Source organism: Phacochoerus africanus, chromosome 9 (genome assembly GCF_016906955.1).
Source record: "Phacochoerus africanus isolate WHEZ1 chromosome 9, ROS_Pafr_v1, whole genome shotgun sequence".
Classification (NCBI taxonomy): domain Eukaryota; kingdom Metazoa; phylum Chordata; class Mammalia; order Artiodactyla; family Suidae; genus Phacochoerus; species Phacochoerus africanus.
The window spans coordinates 41,909,762-41,934,035 of NC_062552.1; the positions used below are offsets into that span (position 1 = coordinate 41,909,762).

The window sequence follows — 24,274 nt, forward strand, 5'->3', positions numbered from 1 at the left end:
GACACAGCCTAGGTGTCCAATGATGGATGAATGGATAAAGAAAGTGTATGTATACGAACATATATATACACACATATATAAATACATGCACACACAAAGGAATATTATTCAGCCACAAAAAGAAAGAAATCTTTTTTTTTCCCCCCCTAGGGCCGCTCCCGTGGCATATGGAGGTTCCCAAGCTAGGGGTCTAATCAGAGCTGTAGCCACCGGCCCTATGCCACAGCCATGGCAATGTGGGATTTGAGCCGTGTCTGCAACCTACACCACAGTTCACAGCAATGCCGGATCCTTAACCCACTGAGCAAGGCCAGGGATTGAACCTGCAACCTCATGGTTCCTAGTCGGATTCATTAACCTCTGAGCCACAATGGGAACTTCAAAAAGAAAGAAATCTTGTCATTTGCAACAACATGTATGGACCTTGAGGGCATTGTGCTGAGTGAAGTAAATCAGACAAAGACAAATATTGTGTGATCTCACTTATCTGTGGAATCTAAAAACAAAACAGGCTGACAAAACACAGAGCTCATAGATGCAGAGCACAGACTGGTGCTCGCCCAAGGCAGGGGGAGGGAGGGTAAGGAAAATGGTGAAGGGGGGAAGTTTCCGCTGTGGCACAGCGGAAACGAATCCGACTAGGAACCATGAGGTTGCGGGTTCCATCCCTGGCCTCGCTCAGTGGGTTAAGGATCCGGCGTTGCCGTGGGCTGTGGTATAGGTCGCAGACGCAGCTCAGATCCCACGCTGCTGTGGCTCTGGTGTAGGCTGGCAACTGTACCTCTGATTAGACCCCTAGCCTGGGAACCTCCACATGCTGTGGGTGCGGCCCTAAAAAGACAAAAAGACAAAAAAGGGGGGGGGTGAAGGGGGTCAAAAGCTACAAACTTCTGCTTGTAAAATAAACAAGTCCTGAGAATGTAAGGTACAACATGATAACTATCATCCATAATAGCGTATTGCATATTTGAAAACTGCTTTTTAAAAAAGTCTTAAGACGTCTCATCACAAGAACAAAATTTTGTGACTATGTATTGCGATGGATGGAAAGAAGACTTACTGTGGAGACCATTTTGCAGTGTATACAGATATTGAATGGTTACACTGTACACCTGAAACGTATGTGTCGATGATACCTCAATTTTTAAAAAAGAGAGAGAGGGATTCATTGGGGTTTTGGATCAACAGATACACGCTATTATACATAAGAGAGATAAACAACAAGGACTTACTCTATAGCACAGGGAAGTATATTCAGCATCACGTAATAACCTATTATGGACCAGAATCTGAAAAGAATATATATGCATAACGGAATCCCTTTGCCATACACCCGCAGAGTGGATGGTAAATCCGCTATACTAATGAATCAATCCATTCATTAAATGCCTGTTGGATTTATCCCCTCCTGCATTACTGATGCCATGGATGAAGGCTGGTCTAGGCCACGCATGATTGGGTTGCATGGAAGGTGAATACATAGAGACCCAGAGTGCGGATAATTATTGTCAGAATTTGTCTATGAAGAAGATGAAGAGAGAGAGGCTGAGAAAGGCAAAGGCAGGCTGTCCCGAGTCTCTGAAATAACGGAGAGGAGCAGGCAAGTTGGTGACCCAGGCCAGAGATCTCAGGGCTCTTCTGGAGAAGAGGAGATGAGAAAAGAAGAAATTGGATGTCAGCAGTGGCGAGGGCAGGGGTGAAGGCGAGACGGGCGGCAAGGGCTGCAGCTCAAAGGGTGGGTGAAGCCAGAGAAGTCCCATCAGCAGGAAGTCAGCGGGCCTGGACTCTAAGAGAACCAGAAGGGCCATCACGGAAGGGAGGGGACCAAGAGAAAGACAATAAGCTCTCCTGTGACTACCACGCAAGCCCCTATCAGGAATACTTGTCACTCTCCTGGGAGGTTGGTTTGCTTGCTTTGATCTTGACCAGGGTCTGGTGGTCTGCTGTCTGTCCCTGTCAAGCAGCTAGACTCTGGGAGCTACTTTTCCTTTTTATTTTTATTTTTTTTTATTTTGCCCTGAGCTCATTTTATGATGCACCTTGTTTTTCTTACCTTTACCTCCTCCTAGTCTACATTGCTTTGTGTTTTTTTATGTGTCCCTGTGAGTGGCTATAAAAATCTTGCCGGTAAAAGTGGAGTATGCATTTTCAAACAGGAAGAAAACTCCCAAGACAAATTCATACAGAGGCGGAAATGAGAGAGAAAGCCAGACGGGAGGGGGTGGGGGTGGGGGGTGGGGTGAGGAGAGGGATTCCAAGGAAGCTTGAACTTGAATGACCAAAATCATCCGAATTGTGAAAAACACCACTTAGCACAGAAATAGGTGGTATGGGCAGCCTGTGAGAGGTGCTTTAAAAAGGAATGTGCAAACGTGGGAAGGAAGAGCCACCAGGCTGCATGTGACATGTGACATGTGTTCAAAGAGGTGGGACTGGAACTTTTTAGACTTCTTAGCAGGGCAAGAGAGCCCCGTGGACGTGGGCTTGGGCACAAGACTGAAGGAAGGAAGATTCCAACGTGGACAGAGCAGGAGGAACGCTGGATTCTTGTCGTCTGTCACAGGCACGTGCCAAACAAAAAGGAAATGGGGAGAAGAACATGAGAATGTGACACGTGCCAACAGGACTCTTAACTAGATCTAGGGACACACAATAGGGCTGGAGGCATTAAAAGAAGACTAAAAATGGCCAACAGGAAGGGCGAACTAAAAATGCACATGCAATCCAATCGTTAATGGCCTGGAACCTGCAATATGTACCAGAACATGAAATTAACCAGTAGAATAGACAGGACTCGAGCAGTAGGAAGAAGAGAGGTTGTGAAAAAGAGAGTGAACTGTAGTATTTATGCCTGGATTAGAGTAAGGAGGGAAAGTGAATTTCGTGAAAGCAGAGGCATGTGGCAGAGGTTTTTTACAGTCTGTTCAAGCAGCAGCTTGAGGGTGAAAAAAAATGCAAAATGCACATTCTAAGAGAGAAGCCCAGATCCTCTTAACAAGATGACAGAGAAGGCGCGCGGGGGTGGGGGTGGGGGAGGGAGTGGCAGCACAGGGGACAAATTAAAGGAAGGTGTGAAAGAAACCCCTTGAGGGAAGGGGTACACGGAGGCGTCAAACTGGTGTCCCAGCTGCAGAGGGAAGAGCAAGCATATGGTCTGGGAGTGAGGGGACCCAGAGCTGCTGAGCCTGGGGGCTGCCGCAGGGTCTTGGGTCTCCTGGGGTCTGTGTGTCACGGTGACATCTCAGCGGATGGGGAATGGAGCAGCACCAGGAGGCAAGGGTTCCCAGAGAGAGAGGAAGGGCGTTTGAGATGGAGACCACCAGCCTGGCTGATGGTGGCCTCTGCCAGGTGGAGGTGGGATGCTGGACAAGGACAGAGCTGGCTGCTGCTAACACCAGGCTGGTTCCAGGACATGCCAAAGGTGGGATGGAAGAAGCTTGTGCCCTCCCCACAATCCTGCTTCTCTATAAAAACTTTCAAGACTGAACAGATGAAATGTACCCTTTTCCCCACTGGACTGAAAAACTAATATGAACTCTTCTAGACAAATCTAAATGCTCTCCCATCTCAAAGACAATCTTCCTCAGGCCACGTGGGTTCCTGCTCCCATTCCCTGGGGTCTCCCACGGCACCTCCGCCTTCGATGGGAGAAGGGCCCGTGGCCCTGCTCAGCCTGGCTCTCCTGTTGTGCAGGGTCTGAGTGCGGTGAGAACTGATGCGGATGAGGGAGGCGGTCAGAAAAGGGTGCCTGAGGATGCTTCCAGAAAGCTGAACACAGCAGGCCAGGTCTCCCGTGACCTCTGTGCGGTGTTTTACACCACAGCTCAACCTTCTTCCTAGAGCTTCCCTTCTTCACCTTCACGCCCTCCCCACTCAGCTCACTGCTGGGTTTTTTTTTCCCCTTTATAATGCGAAAATGCTCAACATCCCTGATTACTAGAGAAATGCACATCAAAACTACCACGAGATACCACCTCACACCAGTCAGAATGGCCATCATTAATAAGCCCACAAATAACAAATGCTGGAGGGAGTGTGGCGAAAATGGTGAGTCTTTTTTAACCTTCCTTCCTGCTCCTCCCCCTCTGATCCCCCCCAATCCCACAGACAGGGTCCTCCTTGGGTGTCATTTCTACAGCTCTCCTCTTGTCACTCATGGACTCCCCCGGGTACCAAAAATCCACGGATGCTCAAGTCCCTTCCATTAAATGGTGTCAGACAGCTGGCCCTCTGAATGGAAGAGTGGGCACCGTGGACAAGGGGAGCGACTGTACAGTTTGGAGAGGAGGGAAATACACCAAAAAAGTGGGAAACCAACATAAACCCATAGGAAAGACACTACATGGGTGGGAGATTTAGAAGAGCGGGTTAGGGGTCAAAAGAGGAAGAGCTGAAGCAGCAGTTTCTGATGCCAGTGTTTGTGTTCGTCTCACTCTTGCTCTTGCAGTATCAATAAGCAAAGGTAACATTTAATGAGCATTTACGACGTGTCAGGCACTAGGCTAAAGGATTTACAAGCATCGGCTTATAAATAAATGACTGTATTACAAACCTTGGGAATGCTATTAGGGGCTGTGCTGGGGAGATGAGGATACTGAAAGCATTATTATTATTACTATTTTTTTTGTCTTTTTGTCCTTTCTAGGACTGCTCCCGCAGCATATGGAGGTTCCCAGGCTAGGGGTCGAATGGGAGCTGCAGCCACTGGCCTACACCAGAGCCATTGCAATGATCTGAGCCGCATCTATGTCCTACACCACAGCTCGCAGCAATGCCGGATCCTTAACCCACTGAGCAAGGCCAGGGATCAAACGTGCAACCTCATGTTTCTAGTCGGATTCGTTAACCACTGAGCCATGACGGGAACTCCTGAAAGTATTATTAGGTATATTTTACAGGTACAGAAACTGAGGCTCAGGGAGAAGAAGTCTCTTGGGGAAGGTCGCATAGCTGGAAGTGGCTGATCTGGGATTCAAACCCAGGTCAATAACTGCACGTATATATGTTTCACAGTCCCCATGGATGCGTCATTCTTGAAGACAATGATTTTGTCTCACTTGTCTTGGCAACTCCAGAGCCTAGCCTGGTACCTGGGATGCAAGAAACTCCCTTCAAACATTAGCTCAGATCCACTCCACGCAACCCGTGTTTGTTGAATGAATAAGTGAATGACTGAATGCACAAACTAATGAACAGGTCTCTCCTGGGCCAGCTGTGGATGGCTCCCCCAGGGATGGAGTCTGGATCCCAGTAGTTGGGATCTTCTGAGGACTGGTGAATAGGGAAATTTTGAATGAAATTTGATCCATCAAATAGAGGCAAATCATGGTGTGGGTTTTTTGATGCTTTAATGTTGAGCAGGCAGGAAGGGATCAAGAAGACAGCCGGTGCATATGTGTGTGTGTGTGTGTGTGTGTGTGTGTGTGAGCGCGTGCGCGTGCACACTGGGGCATTACGTAGAGGGACAGTTCTGCTCAAGAGAAAAAAAAAAACTGAAAATGCAAAAGGGACAATCTGAATTAAGGATTTGGAGAAAGAAATGCAGAGCTGCAGACGCTGATAGCATGTCAAAGGAAGCCCGGGGCTGATGCTCATGACCTTGCAGAGATCTGAGAGCACAGCCCTCAGACAAAGCAGAGACCCGTGGGGTGTGGGCAGGCGGCTGTGTGGGGCAGGGCCATGGGGCAGGTTCTGGAAGCCCAGCACAGCAGGGAGGTGAGTGTCCACATAAGGACGGCCCCCAGGAGCCCAGGCTGCTGGCCTGCAGAGCCTAAGGGCTTGTGGACGCAGTGGGCTGACGGTAACTGGGGGTGTGGGGTGGGGGAGGAAACGTGCAGGGGGTGGGAGGGGAAGCTACAGTTCCAGGGAAGGACAAACGTGGCATCTTGTTTTGTTTTATTTTGTTTTTAATTTTTTTTTTTATGGCTGCGTGAAGCAGAAACTATTGTGTCAAATTTATTTTATTTTATTTTTCCTTTTAGGGCTGCACCTGCGGCATATGGAAGTTTCCAGGCTATGGGTCAAATTGGAGCTGCAGCTGCCTGCCTACACCACAGCCACAGCAACACTGGATCTGAGCCTTGTCTTCGACCTACACCACAGCTCATGGCCATGCCAGATCCTTAACCCACTGAGCAAGGCCAGGGATGGAACCTGCATCCCCATGGATACTAGTCAGGTTCTTAACACGGAGCCACAATGGGAACTCTGTAGCATCCTGTCAAAAGGCAGGAGGGAATAAAGGACTGTCACCTGGAGGACAGGCCATCGGGACCAGAGAAACGCCAGTGCTTTGAAATGCGCAAAGGAGTCAGGGGCAAAACCCATCCCAGAGAAAAACAGGGTGAAACAGAAGATGCAGAAAGGACGCAAACTGGAGAGTCCTGAGTTTATACGAAACTGATACACAGTGTTGAGTGGAAATGGGTGCTTTGGCTTTGGGGGCAGGAGAACTATAAATATGGATCCAAGAACAGTACCACTCAGAACCCGAAAAGTCTGGAAGGCTCAGCTGCGAGCATCTTTCTGCAGGTGCTTTGACTGCTACGATGGAAGATGTTTGATGCTGAGAAGCAAGGATGCTGGACATGGAATCTGAAATCTGGAATTGAGAGCCAGCTGGTTTCCTGTGGGCAGGGACTGGCCACTGTCCTCTCACTGCCCCTGTGTCTGTATCCTGGCGAGCATGGGGGCTGCCCTTTGACACCATGGCTGTGGGGGCTGCCTTAGAGTCCTGGGGCTGCACCAAAGCACCGCAAAACGGCGTGGCTTCAAATACTAGAAATATATCCTCTCACAGTTCTGGATGCCAGGAATTTGAAATCCAAGAGTCACAGGGCAGCACTCCCACCAAAAGCTCAGAGGCAGATGCTTCCTGGCCTCTTTCAGCTTCTGGTGGCCCCTTGGCTTGTGGCTGCAGCACTACGCTCCATGTTCTGTCCTCCCACCCCCACCCCCAACCCTCTATCTCTGTGTGTCCTCTTTTCTGCTTGTGGCTGCAGTCCTGTACTCCCTGCTCTATCTTTACTTCCCTAACCCCGCCCCCAGCCCCCATTTCTATGTGTCCCCTTTTCTTCTTATAAGGACACCAGTCACCGGACTGAGGAACACACTAAATCAGGATGCTCTCATTTCAAGACCCTTAACTCAGGACATCTGCAAAAAACCTACTTTATTTATTTATTTATTCATTCATCTATTTATTTATTTATTTGTTTTTAGGGCCCCACCTGCGGCATATGGAAATTCCCTGGCTAGGGGTTGAATCGGATCTGCAGCTGCCAGCCTATGCCACAGACACGGCAATGCCAGATCCAAGCCGCATCTGGGACCTACACTGCAGTTCAGGGCAACACCAGGTCCTTAACCCAGTGAGCGAGGCCAGGGATCAGACCCGAATCCTCAGGGATATTAGCCAGGTCAAGTTCTTCTAAACCAAGGTCCTCTTCTAAACCAAGTCACATTCTGAGGTCCCGGGTGTGGAGGCAGCTCTCCACCCACCACAGGTGCCCAATGGCAATAAAGCAAGAACCCTGAGTAAATTTCAAAAAAAATTTTTTTTTTCTTTAGGGCCACATCCACAGCATATGGAGGTTCCCAGGCTAGGGGTCAAATAGGAGCTGCCGGCCTACACCATAGCCACAGCAACGTCAGATCAGAGCGCATCTGCAACCTACACCACAGCTCACAGCAATGCCAGATTCCCCAACCCACTGAGCAAGGCCAGGAATCGAACCTGCAACCTCATGGTTCCTAGTCAGATTCACTTCCACTGAAGGAACTCCATAAATTTCAAATATTTGCCATGTGCTTCTCCTTTTCTGGTCCTTAAAAGGCCACTCTCCCCATAGCGCCTCACCCACAGGATAAAGTCCAGTCCCCAGCTGGCACTTCTCCTGGTCTCTGTTGCTGGAGTTTTCTCACACTGTCTACATCTTCCACCCTGTATTCCTGGCCATCCGGTTCCCTCTGAATCATTATAACCCCATTGAAACCCCTTCAGGAGACCCGAAGACTAATTCTTCCTGCTCCGAACCAGATACTTTTGCCAGATACTCTTTCCTCCTTCCGAAGGCAGCTCATCAGCCTTCAGCCTCCCTGCAATTAGGCCATCCTTTACCTCTTGTCTTGTTATTTGACTTTTTATCATTTTAAGCCTTTCTGCACCAGTCAGACCTCCAGGATTAGGTTACTGTCTTTTTCTAGTTCTTTTATTATTATTATTATTATTATTATTATTATTATTATTATTATTATTATTATTATTATTATTATTATTTTAGCCATACCTGTAGCATGCGGAAGATCCCAGGTCAGGACTGAACTGACACCACAGCAGCAACCCAAGCTGCTGCAGTAACAATGTCGGATCCTTAACCAGCTGAGCCACAAGAGAACTCCTCTAGTTCTTTTTTAGTGTCTGGTTTTGTGCCTGGCACAATCCAGGTCTGCAGGATTGAATCATTTACTTCTCACTGCACCAACAACTGTCCTGCCAAAATTTCTTCTCTTTTTACCTCCTGCATGGCTACCTGTCCTGGTTACCTTGAGCCGGAGAGATGCTTTTCTTCTCTGAGTGCCTGGAGCAGTTAGCTCCAAAATAGTCCAAATACATAGACCACCTTGCTAGGATCCAATGCATGTTCATCTGATGTACCCTTACTTACTCGCTCATTCATAAAACTCAGGAAGCACTCTTCAACCAACCACCATTCATTCACTCATTCATTCATGAAGTCTCCATGACGCCCTTGCTCTGTCTGTCTCAGAGCTAGACTCCAGGCTCCAGCCTGGAAGGTTGTCTCAAGGCCCCATTTGGAGGGCAAACAAACTTGCTCATCCTTCTCCTTTTCCTCACCAGGACTCACACAATTCTTCAAGTTTCACTCATGCTCAATTGGATGGTTCCATTCGAATTGCTATAGCTCATGCTTATAGGACCATGTCAAACGAGAGACTAAAAGCATGGCTTGCTTAAATGAGGGGCTTAAACCCATCCAAGAACTCACCACGAGAGAACCAAGTCTGGGTTCTATGGCCAACACTAGAAATTAAGGGCCAGAAGGAGAAGGCGCCAAGCTTTGAGAAGAAGCTTTTCAGCATCCTCTGGACTTGCCATAGGACAGATGGTAGAGGGCTGGGATCTGCCTTAATGTTCCCCACTGGGGCAACTGCATTGTCCCACGAGGGCCTCTAGTCAACTCCCTGCGAAGTCTTTCAGGGACCAGCAGGAAGCTGCATTGTGCTGTTGCAATCAGGACTTCCTGCGAGCACAGCAGGATCATGAACTTAGGACCAGCGGACAGCAGTACGGCCAAAGCAGGACCCTCTGTGCAGTGTATCACAATGTGAATTAAGGCTCACTGCCCCTTTCTCCAGTTCCACAGGAAAGCCCACTGGCTTTTTCTCCTGCACCTTCCAGAAAGCAGGACCTACCTCCTCTGTCAAGGGGGCCTCCGGGTGAGCAAATAAAAGCATTGATTCTAGGTGCTTTTCTGACCTGAGTGTCTGAAGATGTTCTGGGCCACAGACAGCACGGCTGCAGGGGGCGGAGGGGAGTGGTCTGGGTGGGAGGGAGCCACTCACCAGCGTTGCTCTGCTGCTTCGTATTTTTGATGTAGGCAGAGAACTTGGAGAAGATATCGATGCCCGCTGTGTTGGATTCCCGGTGTTTCGCCGCCAGTCTGGGGTACCTGGAACGGAAGGCCAGTGTTATAGCCTCCGTAAGAACATGAAGGTCCTTTAAGGGAGAGCTTATTGCCATCACAATGACCAACACTCCTGTTTCTAGGTGGATCTACATTTTTTTTTTTTTTTTTTGCTTTCTAGCAGCTCATGGAGGTTCCCAGGCTAGGGGTCTAATTGGAGCTGTAGCTGCCGCCCTATACCACAGCCACAGCAACATCAGATCCGAGCTACATCTGTGATCTGCACCACAGCTCACGGCAATGCCGGATCCTTAACCCACTGAGTGAGGCCAGGGATTGAACCCACAACCTCATGGTTCCTAGTCGGATTCATTTCCACTGTGCCTTGACAGGAACTCCTGGATATACAAATCTTTAGGGGTTTTTCCAACCCATCCTTTAGGGAGGGTGGGCACTTGAAACCTGAGTTCAGAGATAGAAGAAAACAGTCCAGTAAGATGAGGAGAACTGCCTGGCATGCGGGCAGGGGGTGGACACAGTCTGGGGGCAGGGAACCAGCGCATCATCCAGAGGGCCCAGTCCTGGAACCACCAGCAACGATGCAAAATTCATATTGAAATTCTGAATGAGTTTGCTTCTTTATCAGGTGGGGTCCCTGACACTTCCCTAACCCATGTTAAAATAACCATTCACTGCCAGGCTAGCGATGACAGCCCTAGCTGGATGGAGCTAATTCTGGGAGCAGGGAGGTACCATGCATCTTGGCACAGAAGCCCAGAAACCATCTCTTGAAAGGAAGGCTACCCATGGACCTCTTTTTTGTTTTTTTGTTTTTTGTCTTTTTAGGGCCACATCTGCAGCAGCATATGGAGGTTCCCAAGCTAGGGGTCGAATTGGAGCTGTAGCTGCCAGCCACAGCCACAGCCACAGCAACGCCAGATCCGAGCCGTATCTTCGACCTACACCACAGCTCACAGCAGCACCGGATCCTTAAACCACTGAGCGAGGCCAGCGATCAAACCTACGTCCTCTTGGATTCGTTTCCCCTGAGCCATGACGGGAACTCCTGGTCCTCTTCTGAAATACCTTTCACACACATTTTTCTTTTTTTCTTATTTTTACGGCTGCACCTGCTGCATATGGAAGTTCCCAGGCCAGGGGGGTTCGACTCAGAGTAAATCTGCAACGTACCCCACAGCTTGTGACAACGGCGGATCCCTCACCCACTGAGCGAGGCCAGGGATTGAGCCTGCATCCTCACAGACACTACGTCAGGTTCTTAACCCACTGAGCCACAATGGGAACTCCCACACACTTCTTATTTATGTCTGGGAATAAGATGCAGAAGCTATCAGTCTCCATCAGTCGGACAAGTGTTTTCAATTGTTTGATTTCCAGGCTTTGCGATAGATTTTCAATGATCCAGCCCCTCTCCCTCACACATTCTTTCATTGCGAAGCCACGAGAGTCTAAGAGGCAACCTGGGGCAAACACTCCTAAGACTGTTTCCTATTGGCCTTGAGACTCAATGATGTACCCCTGCTCATGGGGGAATCTGTGGCTTTGACCTCACTGGCACCATCAAAATGAGCCATTCTGATGTTCAAAAAATATTGTTTCGCAAATATTTGACATGATGGTCAAGGGTGGGAGGAGATGGGGGGCAACTGCTGGGTTATCCTCATCAGGGGTTATGGACCTTTGTGATCTCTGAGTGAATAGCGGATGGTGAGCTATACGGTTGCTCTATATGTAAAACGAATTTTTTTTTCCTTTTAGGGCCACACCCACGGCATATGGAAGTTCCAAGGCAAGAGTTCGAATTGGAGCTCAGCGGCTGGCCTACATACATCACAGCCACAGCCACATGGGATCCGAGCCACATCTGCACCCTACACCACCGCTCACGGCAATGCCAGATCCCTGACCCACTGATCGAGGCCAGGGATCAAACCCACATCCTCACAGTTATGCGTTGGATTCATTTATGCTGAGCCACAACAGGGGCTCCATAAAATGCATTTTTTGGTTTATTGTTTTAAGTAGTTGAACCCCAAAGCTTTTCACAAGTATTTGTTGTTCTTCTTTCCTTTTTTTTTTTTTTTTTTCCTGCTCCTTCACTGACCTATTAGTTAGGACCGTCCACTTGCCGTTAGGTGGCTATTTAATTTCAGATATAGCCATTGGATGAGTCCTGGCAAGTCGCAGGTTCCAGCCCTCTGCCCTCAGGCAGATAGGGAGGCATTATCATCCTCATTTTATTCACAATAAACAACCGGGGACTAGATAGCTTGGATGACTAGCGAGGGACCACGACAGCCCCATTTCTGGGCCCTGGAGCAGTGATCTCGCCACTCCATCACATCACGCCTCCAATATCAGCAAAAGCTGACCTGTGCTGAGGGCCTGTTCTGTGCCAGACACTATTCTAACCCGTTTGCATGAATTCATTGTCCGCCCCTCACAAGTCCATTGTCCACCCCTCACAAGTGCCATCTTTAGCTTCATTTCCCACAGGAGACAAAGGAGGCACAGGGCTGCTAAGCAATAAGCCTAAGCTTTCGTGGCCAGGAGGCAGACACAGGAGTCCAAACCCAGGCAGTTTCACTTTGGAAGCCCAGCTCTTAAGGTTCACGCCCAGTGGCCTCTCACTGACTCTCCTGTTTTCCCTCAAAGTGCTCAAACACTGTGGAGCTGAGCTGAGCACCGTGGAGGAACTCCCTCCATCTACCAGGAGGGGGCGCTCTGCCCAGGTTCTGCACTCAGGTTCTTCCTGAGTACCTGGGGACCATCAAATCTTCTGCTCGGACTAGGGGCACAAAGCAAGGGTTGCTGTACCCTCTCAGGTGATCTTCCAAGACATGAAAAGTCATTCTTCTCTAGTTCGGCTTTCTCACATAGAGTCTGGCAGGCTCTTAGAGTTGAATGCCTTACATTAGTATGAATACATACCAAGTACTCCTTCTTTTTGCTTGATATGGTAATAATGGAGGAGTTCCTGTTATGGCTCAGCGGTAACAAACCCGACTTGTATGCATGAGGACTCAGGTTCGATCCCTGGCCCCGCTCAGTGAGTTAAGGATCTGGCATTGCCGTGAGCAGTGGTGTAGGTCACAGACACAGCTCAGATCTGGTGTTGCTGTGGCTGTGGTGTAGGCTGGCAGCTACAGCTCTGATTTGACCCCTAGCCTGGGAACCTCCGTGTTCCGAAGGTGTGGCCCTAAAAAGACAAAATAGATGATGGATAGATAGATAGATAGATAGATAGATAGATAGATAGATAGATAGATAGATAGATAGATAGGCAGACAGACAGACAGACAGGCAGACAGATAGACAGATAGACAGAGAGACAGAGAGACAGACAGATAAGGTAATAATGTAAAGACAGTGAGTGGGGCCTAGAAAAATGCATTTTTTCATTTGGCTATGTTGGGTTTTGTTTGTTTGCTTTATGCTGTCATTTGCTCAGATCTCCGGTAATCCGACTGTTTCTTCAGTGTGGGCCAAACACGAGTGGATGGTACCAAATCCAAGATGGGCAACAAAAGGCCCTGTGTTCAGGGAGACCATGGCAGTATCATCCTGTTTTAGAAGCACTGTGCTTCATTGGGACTTGGCTTCTTAGCATCATGTCCCAACTGAAGATTGTTCTTGGGAAAAGTGCGTCTTTAAATATTAATCTCACAGATACTGGTAACCAGATTTGGGGCAGCTAAGGTCCAGGATTTTTTTTTTTTTTTTTTGGTCTTTTTGCGATTTCTTGGGCTGCTCCCGTGGCATAGGGAGGTTCCCAGGCTAGGGGTCTAATCAGAGCTGTAGCCACTGGCCTATGCCACAGCCACAGCAACTCGGGATCCGAGTCGCGTCTACAACCTACACCACAGCTGATGGCAATGCCAGATCCTTAACCCACTGAGTGAGGCCAGGGATCGAACCCACAACCTCATGGTTCCTAGTCGGATTCGTTAACCACTGAGCCACAACGGGAACTCCCAGTCCAGGATGTTAAGTGCTTTTATTTTAGCTGCAAATTTACACTACATTTTAAGTCTGCAAATAAGTGGGTTCCAGGGCACTTATTTTGTTTCTCTTGAAGGCTAGCAAATAGTGTTTCATTTATAGAAACATCCTAGAAATAAGGCTGTGATACCATCTGGTGACAGTCAAAGAGCAATTCCTCTAACATAGTGAGCAAACTACAGCCTGTGGACCAAATCCAGCCCATAATTTGTTGAAGTATCTCCCATTAGCTAAGAATAGTTTTTATATGCCACTCTTCCTAATCCATTCATCTGTCAATGGAGATTTAGGTTATTTCCATGTCTTGGCTATTGTGAATAGTGCTGCGATGAACATACAGGTGTATGTGTCTTTTTCAAGGCAAGTTTTGTCCGGCTACATGCCCAAGAGTGGGATTGCTGGGTCATATGGTAGTTCTATGTATAGTTTTCTAGGGACCTCCATGGTGGTTGTATCAATTTACACTCCCACCAACAGTGCAGGAGGGTTCCCTTTTCTGCACACCCTCTCCAGCATTTGCTATTTGTGGGCTTATTAATGATGGCCATTCTGACTGGTGTGAGGTGGTACCTCATAGCAGTTTTGATTTGCATTTCTCTAATAATCAGAGATGCTGAGCATTTTTTCATGTGCTTGTTGGCCATCTGTATATCTTCCTTGGAGAACTGTCTATTCAGGTCTTTTGCCCATTTTTCCATTGGGTTGTTGGCTGTTTTGCTGTTGAGTTGTATAAGTTTGTATATTTTCAAGATTAAGCCCTTGTCAGTTGCATTGTTTGAAACTATTTTCTCCCATTCTGCAGGTTGTCTTTTTTGTTTATGGTTTCCTTTGCTGTGCAAAAGCTTGTCAGTTTGATTAGGTCCCATTGGTTTATTTTTGCTTTTATGTCTGTTGCCTGGGGTCCTTTTTTACTTCTTTCTCCTTCTTTCTTCTTCCTTCTTCTCTCCCTCCCCCTCTCCTCCTCCTTCCCTTGCTTCTTTCCTTCTTTTCTTTCTTTCTTCCTTTTTTTTTTCTTTATTTGGCTCCCCCCAGCACATGGAATCCCCAGGCCAGCAACCAGATCAGAGCCGCAGTTGCAACCTACACCACGGCTGTGGCAGTGCCAGATCCTTTAACCCACTGTGCTGGCCTGGGAATCCAACCTGCATCTCAGTGCTACAGAGATGCCACCAATCCTCGTTGCGCCACAGCAGGAACTCCAAGAAGGACATTATCTCATGATGTGTGAAAACAATATGAAAGTTATTGAAACACAGCCACATCCATCTATTTACATATGGTCTATGGCTGCTTTAACTCTACAATGATAGAGGCTATGTTGCCCACAAAATCAAATATGCTTGCTATCTGATTCTTTCCGGAAAAGTTTGCCAACCTCTGCTCTAACTAATGAAAATTCTCCACTCCGTCTTTAAGATATCCGAGTTCAAATGCATCCATCTTAGACATGCACTTAAGCTCCATTCTGGGAAGTAAACCAGCTGGCCTCTCATCAAAACAACTTTTTTAAAGTAGTAGCAAAAAAATAAAATACGACGGCAAGATGGAAATGCTCTGACTGACCTAGGGTCCCAACTGATGTCTTACCAATTGGCCATAGGCCACCACACCACCAAACAAAAAGACCCCATGCAATTAAAGCAACATGCAGCAAGCACCTAACAGGGGCCAGGCTCTGGCTCCAGCATGGAGGGGACCCTGGAGAAAGAGACAGACAGTCCTCCTGTCCTCATGGGGTGACCTCTGCTGATTCCAGGGACTCTCCTGGCAGCTTAAGTGTTAATTCTCCATTTTCTTTCTTTTCTTTTCTTTCTTTCTCTTTCTTCCTTTCTCTCTTCTTTCCTTCCTTCCTTCCTTCCTTCTTTCCTTCCTTCCTTCCTTCCTTCCTTCCTTCCTTCCTTCCTTCCTTCCTTCCTTCCTTCCTTCCTTTCTCTCTCTCTCTCTCTCTTTCTCTCTTTCTTTTTGTTGTTTTTTAGGGCCATACCTGCAGTATATGGAGGTTCTGGGGCTAGGAGTCAAATCAGAGTAACAGCTGCCAGTCACAGCCACAGCAACACCAGATCCGAGTCGTATCTGTGACCTACTCCACAGCTCACGGCAACGCCAGATTCTTAACCCACTGAGCGGGGCCAGGGATTGAACCCGCATCCTCATGGGTGCTAGTCATATTTGTTTCCGCTGAGCCACAAGAAGAGCTCTGACCCTCTATTTTCTAATGAGCTGAAAAGTAGAAGAATGTCTTCTCTGTCCTTTCTCCATTATTTCTGCCTCCTCACCTCATCACACCCTCACTGGAGGAGCGGATTAATGCTTCTGACTCTTCTGCTCCTGCAGTGTGTTGTCTTGTCTTGTCCCTGCTACTTAAATAATCCTTGAAGGTGGAGGGGGTCTGGCTTATTCATAAAAACTCACCCCCTGGGATCTGTAGTTTTAAGACCTAAGCTCACCAATGTCCTCATGACTGCAGCTGGGAGACGGTCCCAGGAGATGCACTGACCTCTTTCAAGCTTCCAACTGTCATCGAATGAGTTCTGACTCGATGCCAGGCACTAGGCTAAGCAGCACAACCTTCTACAGCAGCCCTTCAAGATCAACATGATGGTCATCATTTTAGAGATGTGAGAATTAGAGGTTAGAGAGGTTTTGAGTAATTGACCGCCAGCAGAGACCACGCATGCTCATTAAATATCCATGTGCTTCTCTGCATTTCCCAGCTTCTCCCTCTCAGCTAGGCTGGGGGTCGTGTGACGGGATTCTGGCCAACAGGATGGAAGGGGAAGTGATGGAAACTCTCCTGGCCCTGGACCCCCAAAGCATCTCGCATGATCCCTTTCCTCCCTCTTTCCCTGCAGAGGGGCCTTGGAGGAAATGGTTTTTTTGGTTTTTGTTTTATTTTTTGCCATTTCTTGGGCCACTCTTGCAGCATATGGGGGTTCCCAGGCTAGGGGTCGAATCGTCCTACACCAGAGCCACAGCCACACAGGATCGGAGCCATGTCTTCGACCTACACCACAGCTGAGGGCAATGCCAGATCCTTAACCCACTGAGCGAGGCCAGGGATCAAACCCACAACCTCATGGTTCCTAGTCGGATTTGTTAACCACTGAGCCACAACGGGAACTCCCCAGAGGAAATGTATTTTAAAAGCTACAAGATGAAAGAGGGCTATACTCCCCACTTAGGCTTTGCCTGAGTGAGAAATAAACCCATATTCTGTTCAACTACTGAGATTTTGCAGCCAGTTTGCCAGTTTGTATGCTGTGTAGCATAACCCACTGGTACGAATTAGAACCCGAGGTGTTCTAACTCCAAAGCTCACCCTCTCAGCCACTCTGCCACCCTGTCGTTGGTACGGAGGGTGCCTCTCAACATTCTAAAGAGGTTAGAAGAAACTTTGACTACCATGAAACATCCATAAACATGTCTAAAAATAATGAATTCAAAGTGTCTTCCAAGTCTGACGTGGTTCTGAATCCTGTAAGACTTTGCTTGATAGTTGACTTGACTGAATGACATGCCACGAAACTGGACTTTATCCATTCACTGCCACCCCCACCGCCCTGGAATGTTTGTCACTGTTTATTTTAAACAACAAGCAGCCCTGAGAAAGCACTTTGAAAAACTCATGGAGGAGTTCCCTTTGTGGTTCAGCGGTTAACAAACCCAACGAGGATCCATGAGAATGCAGGTTCGATCCCTGGCCTCGCTCAGTGGGTTAAGGATCCGGTGTTGCTGTGCGCTGTGGTGTAGGTTGCAAGATGCATCTTGGATCCTGTGTTTTGCTGTGGCTGTGGTGTAGGCCAGCAGCTGCATCTCCGATTCAATTCCTAGCCTGGAACTTCCATATGCCGCAGATGTGGCCCTAAAAAGCAAAAAAAAAGAAGAAAGAAAGAAAGAAAGAAAGAAAGAAAGAAAGAAAGAAAGAAAGAAAGAAAGAAAGAAAGAAAGAAAGAAAGAAAGAAAGAAAGAAAAGAAAGAAAAACTCATGGAATCAGAACTTCTGCTGCAAAGCGCCCTGGAAACTACAGAATTTCAGAGGTGAGGGAATGGGTTGAGCCTGAGAGGGAGCGAGGCTTGCCCGAGGTAGTACAACAAGCATCGTACAGAAAGGTGGCCGGACTTTGGTCTCCTGACAGTCGGTTCTGAATCCCATTAACTCCGGCCATTCCATGAGGATAAAAGATAAAGGCCAGCTTGTCAACCATAATCCTGACACTTCCCGTGGAGTGTTCACTGGGACAGTCTCAGGATGGGGGTGGCAGTTAGTCTCATTTAGAAACTACTTGAGACTTCCCAGATTCCTCATTTTGACACCAAATCCTTGTGCGACTAAATGTGATCTTTAAAGAAAAAAAAAATTGTTGGAGTGTTTGTGTGTGTGTGTGTGTGTGTGTGTGTGGTGTGTGTGTGTGTGTGTTTCCCCCTTTAAAAAACAAAGCTAAGGGGAAAAAAGGCTCCCACAATTTCTTGGCTCTCTAGCAGCTTTTACAAACAGTGGTGTGATGAGAAACACATGCCCTGGACCAGGGTTCCTTGGACAGAAACGGGGGTTTTGCTGCTCACCAGAGAACCAGAAGCCAGGCTGCCCTGCACCAGGGACCTCAGGACACAGGCCACCGGACCAACCCCCCACCACGACCCCAGTTGGAGCCAGGGGGAAACCAGCCAAGGCTGGTGGTTTTGCTGTGGGCAGAACAGCAGGTCTCTCCCTTTGTGGGGCTGAAGCACCAGCTTGCTGACATTTACGGGGGGTGGTTATTGTGGTACCTGCCCCAGTCTGACCCATACAAAGGCATCTAAGGGGCTCTGCAGGGGTGGATGGCCTCATCACCAAGGCCACACCTTGGTGGCCTTCTGGAGTTGTGCCTTTTAGTAGTTTGGGGGTTCTACCTGGGCACAGCAGATCATAGGTCACAGACACAAGGGCCATGGACTTAGTAAACCTCCTACGCACACTTGCAGTCCAGAGGGACCTGGACCAGCACGGCAGAGCTCAGGACTGGTCACGTGGGTGGAGAGGGAGGAGAGCAGGCATGTCTAGGTCCCACATGGCTTAGCCCCATCAGGATTCTGGACGTTCTCCAGAATCTGATGAGATGGTGATGAATCTGGAGATGGCTCTGCCCTAGAAGAATCTACCCGTGCACAAGGTCATATGATTCCGGGGGTCTCATGGGCTCCCTTGGTCCCCTTGTGGATACAGATGGGAGAGCCCTGAGCTAGAGAAACAGTCCCCCAAAGGCACAGCTGGGAGTTCCCTGGTAACTCGGAGGGTTAAGGATCCGGGGTTGTCACTGCTGTGGCTCAGACTGGCTCCCTGGCCAGGGAACAACCACGTGTCACAGGTGCAGAAACAAACAAATAAAAAAGGCGCAGGTGGATGAAGGTGGAGGGAGCCTGACTAGTGGGCATGAAGGGCCCCCCTTTCACAGAGGAGGGACCAGAGGCCAAAAGAAGAGAAGGGACTGACTGGAAGGGTCACAGCACATCACTGGCAGAGTGACCTGGAGCAGGGACCTACTTAGGGAGCATCAGCTCTTGAAGTTGAACTTTGTGGAGCAGGTTGGAGGCTGGCAGCCCTCTGGGGTGGGGAGAAGCATGTGGGAACTTTCTTTAAAAAGAGGGTCCTAGGAGTTCCCGTCGTGGCTTAGTGGGTAATGAACCCAACTAGCATCCATGAGGACGTAGGTTCAATCCCTGGCCTCGCTCATTGGGTTAAGGACCTGGTGTTGCCGTGAGCTGTGGTGTGGTCGAAGACGTGGCTCAGATCCCTCATTGTTGTGTCTCCGAAAAGACCCCTCGCCTGGGAACCTCCATATGCTGCAGGTGCAGCCCTAAAAAACAAAAGGAAAAAAAAAAGAGGATCCTATATTCTGGATTGATGAATGCCACATAAAACTCATCTCTTGCTATCTGCTTCTATGAGGATGAAGTCACTTGACTGTAGTTGCTGCCCTTCACCACACCCTGAAAGGAGTTCGGGGCTGAAATCAGGAGTAAGGCACTGTGGGCTCTGGGAAAAACCGGCAGAAGAAGCCTTCAGATCGTATTTTCAGGAGAAGATTTTATGAACCCAATTTCTTATATCGTCTCACACCTAGAACAGCACTACAATCATGAAGGGAGACATCTGCTCCTCGGGACTAGCAGTAACCTTTTGCCAAAATGTGTGCTTGGCTGCACGGACCCCCGCTTCACCAAAATCACACATGCACTGACCTCACCCCACCTCTTCAGAGCAAGGTTCTCTGAGAGGCTGTCTCCCGGGCTGTAGTCCTCATCTGGCCCCCAAATAAAACTTAACACCCAGCTCTCATGTTGAATTTTCTTTTTTCAGTCAACACAATCCCTTTGGAAATCTGCCCCCTCAAAGCTAACCCTGTGCTTCCCGAGACCTGACATGGACCCCTCCATGTCAGGAGCTTTAGAAACCGGCAGTTCATTACTTCTCAGGGGTCAGAGTCTCCTCCAGGAACTCCTCGATCTTATTCACGTCTGTCTTCACATCCCCGTTGAAGGTCAGGAAAGGCGGGTGTGTGCCGGGGGCGAGGTTGTGCAGGTCAGCAGGCTTCCTGTGGAGAGAGCAAGGTGAAGGGGGTCAGCTTGCACGAGGGGGCCTCACGGGGAACCTGGGATATACTGTCCATGAGACTCCCCCGGCTGCCCAACAGGCCCATCAACAGAAACAGCCCAGGTGTGGGGTGGAGGGCAAGGGAGGTGGGAGAAGGTTCTGGAAGGATGTGGTGTGACACAGGAAACCCGCCCCGGGGGGGATTCCAGTGAGGAAGGAGCAAGTCAGGATGGAGTTGAGAGCTATGGAAAAGGCAGAAAGTGATCACAGGTGACTAGCTAAACTAGTGCCAAGCTTCCATTACCCAGGGCGGAAGTTGGGGTTTGCTTTCAAAAGTTCCTTCACCAATTAGCTTCACAAAAATGTACTAGGCAGAATCCCAAACTTCAAATATTCAGACATCCAGTCTCGTGCATTTACAGGAAGAAATTCTCTTCTGTGCTCTTCAGGGTTTGTCCAACAGGAAGGAAGGGACCTTGTGTTTGACAGGGGGTGTTGTTCATGTCCAAGAGTGTGCTTCTGGGCTTCCCCTTGTGCTCAATATGCAGGAAGGAATAGATGGAGCAAAGGGAGAGATGAAGGGCTGGTGGATGGAGGGAGATGGGGGGGCTGCAGAAAGGACAGAGGGAGGAAGAGGAGGAGAGGGATGGAGACCTCTTCTCCCCCCCCCCACCCCCCGCAGGGCTGGACCGAGCATCACATTCACTCTCTGAGAACGTGCCACTCCTCGTGGGAGGCAGGCAAGGAAAACTAGAGGGAGGAACCAAAAAAGAATAAACAAGGGGCAAAGAGGAGTCTGTAATGAAACAAATTCCTGGCGTCCTCAGCTTGGGAGGGGAAGAGAGGAATTTCAATTAAGGTGCCCCTCCCACGTCCTTGCCCCCACACCACACGCTCTCCAGCTGCCTTCGGTGGCACGGGGAACTCCTCAGACAATGGCCACCAAGGCATGTCTGACATCTAACTTCCTCTGGCCTTTTGTTTACCTTGTGTGTGTTCTTCCTTTTAGACAATGAGAGGACATGCTGGACCTTCTCTGCCTGTTTTTCAGAGCTGACATAAGCCTGTCCTGCTTGGGTTCTCAGCAGGGAGGGGACATCTATACTGAGTCTCTTTTTCGGCAATGACCTCTCTGGGGGACTTAAAAATCCAGAAATTATGATGTTGATTGTTCTCTAGGACGCGACAGAACAAGGGACTCCGGAGTCTGGCATCCTTGGGAAATATTGCCTCTGGCTGCTGCAGCCCAGCTGATACTGCCAGGGACACTGGTCGGTGGGGGGGGCGGGGGGGTCCCCTCTCTTGCTGACCCTCTTCAGCAAATTATATGAAACTCATATAATGATAAAAATAGCATTAAAATGGATTATATTACATATGGTATAGTATATATTAAAAATATATATTATATGATAAAATAGAGTATAAGTATATTTTTAAAGATGTAATTATATATTTTTAAGTAAGGAGTCTTTCTTGCTAAAAGTATTATATTTATACAATTTAGATATTTTTATAAATGTAGATACACAATATATACAATTTATATTTATTAAAATATATAATTATAATATGTAACTAATTATAATTATATAATTAAAACCATATAATTAGATCATGTATTTTATATTTAAAACCATGTAGACTATATGATAAAATATATATTATGTATCAAATATATAATTATATCTAATTATAATTATATAATTAAAATCATATAATTAGAATTTAATTAACTTGCTGATTATTTGGTATACACCAGTCCTCCTTCCCTGACTAGATGGCCAGCTCTGGGAGGGCAGGGGGCTACTAAGAAGAATCCCCATGTGTGGTGTTTTTGCTCAAGGCAGCATGACACCGAAGGTAAGCGCTGTCCAGGTCTGCCTCCCCAGATCCTCACAATCACTACAAATAAGGCACTTTTCTTTTGTCTTTTTAGGGCCACACTCGTGGCATATGGAGGTTCCCAGGCTAGGGGTCGAATCGGAGCTAGAGCTGCCAGCCTACACCACAGCCACAGCAACTCGGGATCCAAGCTGCATTTGCAGCCCCAGCTCATGGCTGTACCACAGCTCACGGCAACACCAGATCCTTAACCCACTGAGCAGGGCCAAGGATCGAACCCACGTCATCATCGATACTAGTAGGGTTTGTTAACCACCGAGCCATGACCGTAACTCCAAAGGCACCATTTTTATCGCCATCGCACAGATAAGGAAACAGGCTCAGAAAACAGAAGGTCACTCAGCCAATAAGAGGGGGGGGAATGCCCGGTTAAGAAATAGTTTTCTTAGGAATTGCTAAATGTTATCATTGCATCATACATTTCAAAAAACTCCTTAATTCTTTATATACACACGTATAAATATATACATACATATATATATATTTTTTCTTTATCAGGGCTGCACCTGCAGCATATGGAAGTTCCCAGGCGACGGTTCAAATCGGCGCTGCCCTTGCAACCTATGCTGCAGCTTGTGGCAACAGGAGATCCTTAATCCACTGAGTGAGGCTGGAGGATCAAACCTACATCCTCATGGAGACTACGTCAGGTTCTTAACCCACTGAGCTACAACAGAAACTCCCAAATATATATATATATATATTTTAAGTAAGGAGACTTCCTTGCGGAAAAAACATATTTATAGAATTTACATTGTAGTTATATACATTCTATTAATATTTTACTGTATATAATGTATACATTTTGGTCCGTAAGAGAGTCTCCTTATCTATGAAACCGGCGTTGTGATATCGGCCTGGCCCACCCCAAAGGCTGTTGGCAGGACCAGATGTGATAACAGATAGAAAGAGCATGGTAAGCATCTGAGGAATGCGGGGGCTCCCTCTCCCATTCTGATCTCCAGCTAAACACATGAGTTTGCTTGCACAGAGGATACTCCAACGCCCTCCTCTTCGCACTGAAAAGGAGGCAATCTTTCCAACCGTAAGAAGGTCGGGTCTGAGTGGCTGCCAGGGTGCACCACGCATGCGTGTTCACTCATTTGACAGAGATTAGTCGGGGCCCTGAATGACTGCCTCGGTTGCTAGGGTGGATACAAAGAACCTAAAATATGGCCTCAATCTGCCTTTGAGGGATTTAAGGTTTCCTGTGAATGACAAAACAAACGTCGTAACTGATGTATCCTGAAAGGCATGGCATGTGAACCAAGAAGATGGGTTTTAGTGGCAGCCCCTCCAGTTCTAAGTGAGCACCTCGAACAAGTCATTTAAATGGGTTTTCTCGTACAGAACGAAGAAGTAAGGTCTCCTTCACAGGGTTACACCTTATGTGATTTTTTTTTTTTTTAATGGGAAAACATGCACCAGTTGAAAAGCATTGGGATTGTAGATGAGATGCAGAATGATGAGGCAGGGCGCCATGGACCATAGATGCTGGGGGAGCTTGGAGGGAGGGCGGAATGATAGATGTGCCTGAGACTGATGGGGTGGGAGGGGGAGGTTTCACAGGGGAGAGGGCTGCTCCTGGGGTCTGGGTACCATCTCTCCATTCAAGAAAGACAACCTCTATGAGACCGAGGAAGCATCCAGGCAATGGCTGGAGGCCAAAGGGACCAGGGCGGCAGAACGTCATCCCACCTGCCAAAGGTGGATAGGTAGGGGGAGAAGCATTGGGAGATAATATGGGGAAGAACAGAGCAAAGGACAAACTTATGCTACAGGCAATGCAAAGTGTCAGGAGGTTTCCCGAGCAAGGGGAACCACATGATTAAAGAACTATTTTAGGAAGAATAACCTTATGATAATATAAAGGGTGGATCAGAGAGAGAGAGAAAGAGAGAACCTGGAAGGATGAGGACTACTTTGAAGAACAAAGACAGAGTCCAGCTCCCAGCGGTGGGACCTGGACCAGGTGTGGGCTTGAATTGTGAGAATGGACAAGAGAGCTTGGAGGTAAGAAACAGCACAGGGAGAGAACACCCTGGGCTTGGAGAATGGCAGACCACAGGGGTGTCAAGAAAAGGGGCCTGGAAACGTTTCAGTGCCTAGGAAAATGGAAGAAGAAAGC

The 24,274-nt window shown here is 48.0% G+C and overlaps 1 protein-coding gene across 1 annotated transcript in view; it reads right to left on the bottom strand.

The window, feature by feature from the left end:
- Window positions 1-24,274, bottom strand: part of CLIC5 (chloride intracellular channel 5) — a 120,942-nt gene that overhangs the window by 34,605 nt on the left and 62,063 nt on the right. Inside the window, exons 3-4 of the mRNA XM_047797407.1 lie at window positions 20,117-20,242; window positions 9,586-9,692 (exon numbers count right to left, since the gene is read on the bottom strand). Of these exons, the coding sequence (XP_047653363.1) occupies window positions 9,586-9,692; window positions 20,117-20,242 (233 nt within the window). The remainder of the gene's footprint in view (window positions 1-9,585; window positions 9,693-20,116; window positions 20,243-24,274) is intronic.